The 9,097-nt window shown below is 38.7% G+C and overlaps 1 protein-coding gene and 1 pseudogene across 1 annotated transcript in view; one reads left to right on the top strand and one right to left on the bottom strand.

The window, feature by feature from the left end:
- ATR (ATR serine/threonine kinase) overlaps positions 1-9,097 on the bottom strand; it is a 135,630-nt gene that overhangs the window by 77,840 nt on the left and 48,693 nt on the right. The window contains exons 19-22 of the mRNA XM_004712069.3: positions 8,038-8,181; positions 6,203-6,296; positions 5,138-5,263; positions 4,312-4,518 (exon numbers count right to left, since the gene is read on the bottom strand). Of these exons, the coding sequence (XP_004712126.1) occupies positions 4,312-4,518; positions 5,138-5,263; positions 6,203-6,296; positions 8,038-8,181 (571 nt within the window). The remainder of the gene's footprint in view (positions 1-4,311; positions 4,519-5,137; positions 5,264-6,202; positions 6,297-8,037; positions 8,182-9,097) is intronic.
- Positions 2,157-4,240, top strand: LOC105979478 (annotated as a pseudogene).

Raw genomic sequence — 9,097 nt, 5'->3', positions numbered from 1 at the left:
TAAAAAAAAAAAAAAAAAAGTAAAAAAAAGAAGAAAAAAAAATGTAGGAAAAAAAAGTTCAAAGTGGTTATCAGAACAGGCTTTGAAACTTGCTCTTAGTAGAATAACTACAGCAAATGGAAGAAATGAAGAAGCCAACGAGCTGAATAGAAAATTCCAAAGGGCAGCTCCATAAGACGAAGACAAATATTATAATGAAATGTGCAAAGACCGAGAATTAGAAAACCAGAAAGGAAGAATGCACTCAGCATATCCTAAACTGAAAGAACTCAAGAAATAATTCAAGACACGAGCTGCGATATTGAATTCTATGGGGAAAATATTGAATTTTACAGGAAGTATCAAAAGATGATGGAAAATACCATTGTACCTACAACAACTAGTGTACATTTCAGACAGTAGCATGTCAGAAAGACCAATGGTGAAGGAAGAAGTTTAAACAGAACTATAAGCATTAGTCAAAAACAAGGCTCCAAGAATTGATGGGATATCAATTGAAATGTTTCAGGCAAGGTGAAGAAGCACTTAAAGCACTCACTCAGCTATGCTAGGAAATTTGGAAGATAGTTACTTGGCCAGCTGACTGGAAGAGATCCATTCCAAAGAAAGGTGACCCAATAGAATGTTCAAACTATCAAACAATATCATTGATATGACACACAAGTAAAATTTTGCCGAAAATCATCCAACAACGATTGCACCAATACAGACAGCTGCTAGAGATTCAAGCCAGATTCAGAAGAGGATGCGGAACAAGAGATATCATTGCTGATGTCAGATGGAGCTAGGCTCAAGGCAAAGAAAAACAGAAAGATGTTTGTGTTTTATTGACTATGCTAAGGTTCTCAACTGTATTGACCATAACTATGACTAACCTTGAGAAGAATGGGTATTCCAGAACACTTCATTGTGCTCATTCAGAACTGGTGCAAGGATTAAGAGGGAGTTGTCAGAAAAGAACAAAAGAATACTGCATGCTTTAAAATCAGGAAAGGTGTCAGAGTTGTATCCTTTCATCATACTTACTCAATCTATATGCTGAGCAAGTAATCTGAGAAGCTGGATTATGTGAAGGATGTGACAACAGAATTGGAGTAAGCCTTATTAACCTGAGATATGCAGACGACATGATCCTGCTTGCTGAAAATGAGAAAGCCTTGCTGATGAAGATCAAGGATTGTAGCCTTCAGTATAGATTACAACTCAATGTAAAGATGACCAAAATCCTCAGAATTGGACCAATAGGTAACATAATGATAAATAGGAAAAAAGTTAAAGTTATCAAGGATTTTATCTTGCTTGGATTTATAATCAATGTTCATGGACAGAGCAGCCAAGAGATCAAAGATGTGTTCTATTAGGTAAATGACCTCTTTAGAGTATTGAAAAGCAAGGATGCTACTTTGAGGACTTGGGTATGCCTGACCAAATCATGGTATTGTCCAGTGCCTCGTATGCATATGAAAGTTGGACACACTGAAGAACGAAGACCGGAGAAGAATCAATGCGTTTGCATTATGGTGCTGGAGAATACCATGGACTGCTAAAGGGGCAAACTGATCTGTCTTGGGAGAAGTACAGCCAGAGTGCTCTTTAGAAGCAAGAATGCCAGGGCTTCATCTTACATCGTTTGGACCAGTCCCTGGAGGCCATCATGTTTGGTAAAGTGGAGGGGCAGCAAATAGAGGAAGGTCCTCAACGAGAGGGACTGACACAGTGGCTGCCATAATGGGCCCAAGCATAAAACAATTGTGAAGATGGCACAGGTCTGGACAATGGTTTGCTCTGTTGTGCATAGGTTAGGTAATAACAATAGGCTGCTAATAACAATAAAATTAACAATAATGCTCATGAGGAATATGTTCCTCAGGAAAGTTCAACTATGTGAAACCAAAAGGAGAGTATTTGCCCCAAAGCAAAATTCAGAAGGCAGGAAATCCAGACAAATGGGAACAGGGTACCGGAGTACACAAGGGGAGAGTGCTGCTATATGAAGGGCATTGAAACCAAAGTCACGAAACAATCTAAGTATAAGCTGTTGGATGGGAAACTACTTTACTTTGTAAACGTTCACCTAAACCACAAGAAAATGTTCCACAAATAAGAATGAGGCTTTTTAAAAAGGCTAGTTCTAAAATGTTGTCTTTCAACGTTTGATGATCACCATCCACCTGCCTTTGCCCGCGAGAGCCCAGAAGTACCACTGTAAGCTACTCTACAAGGCATCCCCAGACAAGGCTTTGTTAAGAGTTGTGACCCCAAAGGACCCCTTATGATGTACATTCCCAAGATGATGCCAACCTCCAACAAGAGTCGCTTCTACTTTTAGGCATATCCTTTTGGGACTGGTGTCCACCGATCTGAAGGTCCAGACCAAGGGGCCCAGCTATACCCCAGGCAAGGAGGACCCCTACTGGGAGCCCATCAGGGGACCATCCTGATAATGGGTTGATACATGGAGTCCATTGAGGATGTGCCGTGCGGGAATACTGTGGACCTGATTGGTGTCGTCCAGTTCTTGGTGATGGTGGGCACCATCACCAACTTTGAGCATGCCCACAACGTGTGTGATGAAATTCAGCGTGAGCCTCATGGTCAGGGTGGCCGAGGAGGCCAAGAACCCCGCCAACTTGCCTAAGCTGGTGGCAGGCCAGAGGTGGCGGGCCAGAAGCGGCGGGCCAAGTCTGATCCCACGGTACAGTGATATCATTGAGGAGTCTGGCAAGCACATTATCGCCACATAAAAGGTGGCGAGCTGCACCTGGAAATCTACCTCAACGACCTGGAGAAAAACCATACCTGAATCCCTATCAAGAAATTCATATCCGGTAGTCTCATACTCTGATACGGTCAGCAAGGAGTCCAGCGCACTCTGCCTGTCCAAGTCCCCCAAGAAGCACAACCCGCTATACATGAAGTGCAGGCCTTCCCCAATGGCCTGGGCAAAGATATCGACAAGGGTAAGGTGTCGGCACCAGGAGCTGAAGCAGCGGGTTCACTACCTAGCAGGTAAGTACGAGTGGGAGGTGGCTGAGGTCTACAAGATCTGGTGCCTCGGCCCAATGGCACCAGCCCCAATATCCTGACTGACATCATCAAGGGTGTGAAGTACTTCAATGAGATCAAGGACGGCATGGTGGCTGGCTTCCAGTACGCAACTAAGGAGGGGCGCTTTGTGAGAACATGAAGGGTGTGCTCGCTCTTTGATGTCCATGTGGCTCTGCACACCGATGCCATCCACCACAGAGGTGGCCAGAACATCCCCCGCCCGGCGCTGCCTCTACCCGAAAGTGTTCATACAGCCCAGCCGCACCTTATGGAGCGCATCTACCTTGTGGAGATGAAATGTCCTGAACAAATGGTCAGTGGCATCTACAGCGTCCTGAACAGGAAGCAGGGCCACATCTTCGAGGAGTCCCAGATGGCTGGCATGGCACCCCCATGTTTGCTGTGAAGCCCTACCTCTGTTCATCAACGAGTCCTTCAGCTTCACAGCTGACCCGAGGTCTAATACGGGTGACCAAGCCTTCCTGCCCAGGAATCCCTTTGACAACACCAGCTGGCCCAGTCAGGGGATGGCTGAGACACACAAGCGCAAAGACTTGAAGGAAGGCATCCCGGCCCTGGACAACTTCTTGGACAAATTGAAGGTGGCCTCACAGTGGCTCAGCCAACATCCACAGGAACAAGTCCTCACGCTCTTGTCACCCTGGATTGCGGAATGGGGGTGGGGGAGGGGCTCCCTCTGTGCCACAGCTGTGTATTCACACTTGATGCCATATCCCCATATTTATTTCAGGGCTTCAGGGGCAGCAGGAATGAATGGCTTTTTTTTTTTTTTTTTTGGCATGATCAATATAAAGTCATTTATTTGTTAAACACAAATAAAATAATCAAGTTTACATTTAAAAAAATACAAATAACATAACAACAACAAAAAATCCTTCATATGTTGTATTCTAAAATAGAAGCCCAGGTCTAAATCTCACAGGACAGCTAAAGGAGTTTGATATGAGAGCTGTTAACTCATAAAAAAGAACATTATATAGATAGCATTTCCTAAATTACATTCTGCAAAGCTGTGGCCATCTTTGTAGCTCCAAGAAATGATTTGAGCATATCCCTTCTTAAGAGTCAGAGTGTGCATGGATCCATGGGAAGTTCTGCTGTTTCACTTGGTGTCTTTGCTTTACTCAGATTTCAAACAAGTAATCAATATGGTAACCTGGGCATTTTGTAAATATATATATGAAATACAAAACCGCACAGCACAGAGAACTATTCTTTAAATTCCACATTATCATTACTTACCACAAAGGTAAAATCTTTCCCTTGGGTTTCAGTTGTTGAGAAATCTAGTCGACCTGGATCTATTGCTCCCAGCTCCCCTAAACATTCCCCACAGAGCAATCGGGCTTGAGAATTTGCATCTTGGCAGCCTTTCAAAAGCACCGTCACCAGCCGTGAAATAACAGGTTCTACTGTTTCACTGTCAGTTGCATATTTTATCACTTTTTCCTAGAACAAAAGTAGAATGAAGCATTTTAAAAATGATCGCAGATCAAATTTATTCATAACTTCTACAAGCTAGTATATTTTCTTCAACTAGAGTGTACAAGGTAGATTTGGTATGTCTTTGGTTTTAATCTCTTATTTCTTCAGTGCCCTTAAAATTTTCACTCTTACATTATATTGCCAAGGAACAGACTAAAGTTCACTGGTCTCATGAAAGAGGACACTTGAAAAGTGAACTCGAGAACAAAGAAATAATTCACTCAAAATGTACAGTGTAAAACATTATTGGCGCTTTATACCAGATATTTATTTAAAATGATGTGAGAAGACTAACATAAAGTGTTGCTGTACAAACACATATACTTTTACTCAAGGAAAATGCAATAATCTAAAACATCAATGATCAAATTACCCTTCAATAAACAAACACCATAATTCTCTCCTGGTTAGCCTTAAAGGCCATCTCCTGGAATACTGATTCTCAGTCAGAATTGACAATCTAGGTAAAATAAAGATTCACTTTCTACTCTATCTACTAAATCCCAAACAAGAATTCCAATCTGTCTTCTTCAAACCTTCGACCTTTTTTCTTCATAGCTTTAATTAAGTCATCTTAGTATACCTGATTTTTATACAAAGTTTCCTTCAAGCTGGTAAGAGCATGAATACGAACGTCTACATTTTCATGTTGGATTGCTTTCATGGAAAGCTGAAGAGTTGTTTGAAGATCAGTGCTCTCAGAAGTCTCCTATACAAATAGAACAGGGAGATAGCTTATTATGTAACTATTTCAGGAAACATTTATGAAGGCCTCAGTACTTAAATGACATCCCAATTAAGAGTTACCACAAAATAATAAAAGTTCCATCCTTTCCTTCATGTCATCTTTGGTAATTATCATAGAACAGGATCCTATTCTAAAATCACTCATATGAGAATGAAATTTGATGCCAGCTAACTAAGATTTCACTTATCTAAAATTAATCTTGATTAGGAGATGTGTCCCTTAACTTACAAAGGGCCACATAATACCCTGACGTGAGGTCTATGGAGAAGGCAAATAATTCACTTCTTACTTTTATTACTTTCTTATGACTTTGATGATTATCAATAGAATAAGAAAAAAAGCCTTCAGCCTAGCCTTGGGCTCTGTAGTCAATACCTCTACTATTCTGACCCAAGGTTGGGTATTGTACTTTCTATTTTAAAGTATTAATGAAGTCCCTGTTAATATTTTCACAATTTCAGAGAGGTTGTTGGACTTAAAAGTATTAGAACTACATATCATTGCCCTTCTACAGCTCAGGAATCCCTCAGCTCTGATAGCTACATATCACATATCACCGTTTGTAGCACGACATAACTAGAATCCACTGGGGAGCTTTTCATCCTTTTAAGGGCGTACAGCTGTGGTAGCTTTTGTTTCTGGGAGCTGCAAGGACATGTTGACCTGAGTAGCAAAGGAAGAAGAACTCTATTCTTGACTCTATTCTATTTTAATGCTTTTACATCTTTAAACTGAATGCTAAAATGTCCCCACAAAAAATATGAATTCATTATAGGATTATCTAGTCATCAGGAATTTACCAGCAAAATCTTATCCCTAGATATGACTATTTAATGTTTTGAAACCTGGGAATAATTTTATATCCATAAACTTCTAAACCATAAATTAAAAATTAAATACCTTTCTGTATTCCTGGAGAACTGCCTTTATTGTTTTTAGTTCTGGATGATCAGGTAAAAAATATATTTCATGAAGAAAGTCTTGCACAGCATCCCTAATAGTTATGTGAAAGAAATAATTATTTGTAAATTATATGAATATAAAAAATGGACAGTAGAGCCTGAAACTGAGGCCAATTTATTTCTATGAGAGTTCATTGGTGAAGTACTCCTCCTGATCACCTCTAGAATGTTCAGCTAATAAAGACAAATAACCAAATCTAAGAAGATCATTCTGTGATAGCTGGCTATATTAATGGCTGTCAAAACAGCACGCTTCTCAGTACTTTTCAATCTGAGCTTAGTGTATGACTAACTCTAACAGATAGAATGTGGCAAAAAAAGATGCTGTGCTAGATTGGGATCTATGCCTTAGAAAGACTTTGTAGCTTCTGGATTTGTGTTCTCGAGAGTATGGCGTCACCATGTAAGAAGAATGGCCAAGAATATGGGTATGACATGGGACAGAGAGCAGCTCAGGGACTACATGGAATGAAGGGAAAGTCAAACCCCCTACCTCTCAGTGATCATGGACAAAAGCAGAAGAATTGTCTAGTTGAGTTCAAGTTTGATTGCACAATCTAAGTCCAAAGATAACACTTCTAAAATCTAGTCTTCATTAACTCAAACCCAACTAAGTATTAAGTAACTACTACAATGTGCTGTGTTCTGTGTGAAACACTGGGCTAGAGATAACTGGGGGTGCAAAAATAATTCTACTCATGGAGCATAAGGTTTTCTATGTAGAAGTTGGTTAAAAAGGCTTTTTTTGAGGCTATGGAAAAAATAGAGAAATGATTCTCCTATAATAAATTAAAATGGCTATATTTGCATAATAATAAATAAAAATGATCATGTGATTCTTTATATATTATTAAAAATACATCTATTTTCATTGAACCTTTCTTTCTGTACTTTTTCCCTGATTGGAAAATTATTGGACCTGATTAATGGGAGTAGTAATAGCAAATGGATAATTAAAACAGAGAACTTAAACCTTAACTTTTCAGAAGCAGAAAAGAACTGTAATATATAAATGCTAAGTAGAAAAATGGAAGTTATTTTTAAAAGTATTTTTAGGCACATTCTAGCCTAAAAAACAGACTGGAGAAGGAAAAAAAAATGCGAAGGTATACTTCATATTTTAGCAGTAGCCGAGACTGGCTTTCACCTAGTGTCTAGCCTAGTTATAAAATCATGAGGAAAGATTTCAGGAAATAAAATATGGCCATTCTGCAAAGTGTTGAATGCGGAGCTACATAACCCACTTGGAATTCACCAGTGATAAAGTGGAGATCCACAGACTATCCCGACACTACTGGAAAGACACAGATTGCCATGCTTTTAAGAGACCATCCGAACAACAGTATGAATGGGATAAATGCTTAAAGGAAGAAAGACTAGTTAAAAACTAGCAATAAAACAATAAGGGTTTCATCAACTGAAGTAAACTGTAGAAAGCAAGTAAATAACCTTTAATATTTTAAATTCTATTCTACTGCCTTTAATTGTGAAAAAGCTAATTTAGCTTACTCTTTCAGGTTTAATGACAAATTATTTTGAACTATTGAACAATTAAATTTTTAGTGTAAATATAAGTATCATGAAGTAAATGCCCACATAGAAACAAAATTAGTTCATTATGTACTGACTTAAAGCATGTCAATAATTTTTGTTTACTGATGGACTCTAAATTAACAGGGATAAGAAGAGTTCCACAATAGCAACAATACAATCGGAGACAAAACTACACTAATAAACAGTTGTATCTTTATCATTAATTTCAGATAACAATACCTGTTTTCAATGATGAGGTAGTGAAATATGGCAGCAGTTTCTTTAGGCTGAACGTGTATGAGAGGTAACAAAGCTACTATCACATGACTGAGAAGGGAGCCTAGATAAGCATGATCTAGGCAACGAACAAAGCAGTCCCAAGCCCTATGGAAAACACAAAATCAACGGTCACATTACTTCTGTTATTTGAGCCCCATCAATAATATATTAGAGAAAAAAAATTATATATTCAAACAACAGATTAAAAGACAAATGTAAAAAAGAAATAAAGATCAACAGTATAAAACCAAACACAGTGAACTCCAGCGTTTATAAAAACCAGGTACCAAGTCTATGGTATACACTATATTGTAAGTTAATAGGAATAATTTCTATGAGTATATGTGCATTTGTTTATAGTCTTTATAGGAAGAATATATAAAAACTAATATAGATGGATATTTATAAAAGTCAGGAATAGAAGTTAGATTACTCTGAATGCAGCCTTTTAAACACATTTAAATTTGGAACAGTATATATTATACATGATTTTTAAATTAAATGAGAGGGAAAATGCAAGCCCTAAAAATGTTAAACAAATGAATTTAAAGTTGCTGGCATATCTATAGAGAAAAATATTAAAACACATTATTCTGACTACATATTTATAATAGAAAATATTCTAAGGACAAAAAGAACCTCCCCAAAGGCTAAAACTGCACTCAGTTGTCTTATTACAATAGTCTTATTGCAATAGTCGTGTCTAGATTACACACACACTTGTGGGTACACACAAAGGAGCTCTGGTGGTGTCTTGGGTTAAATACTGGGCTGCTAACCATGAAGGCAGTACAAATGTACCAACCACTCTACTGGAGGCAAAAACTCAAACCAAACTCACTGCCATCGAGTCAATGCCAATTCACAGTGACCCTAAAGAATGGGCAGACTTGCCCCTGGGAGTTTACAGGAGTAAAAGCCCCATCTTTACTGTAGAGTAGCTGGCAGCCCAATTTGTAACCACTATGCCAACAGGACTGGAGAAAGATGAGGCTTTCTACTCCTATAAAGAGTTACAGTC

Source organism: Echinops telfairi, unplaced genomic scaffold (assembly GCF_000313985.2).
Source record: "Echinops telfairi isolate 266 unplaced genomic scaffold, ASM31398v2 ScPeMD7_16;HRSCAF=60, whole genome shotgun sequence".
In the NCBI taxonomy this organism is placed as follows: domain Eukaryota; kingdom Metazoa; phylum Chordata; class Mammalia; order Afrosoricida; family Tenrecidae; genus Echinops; species Echinops telfairi.
The sequence above is the reverse complement of the archived record's forward strand: the minus strand, read 5'-3'. Positions and strand labels throughout refer to the sequence as shown.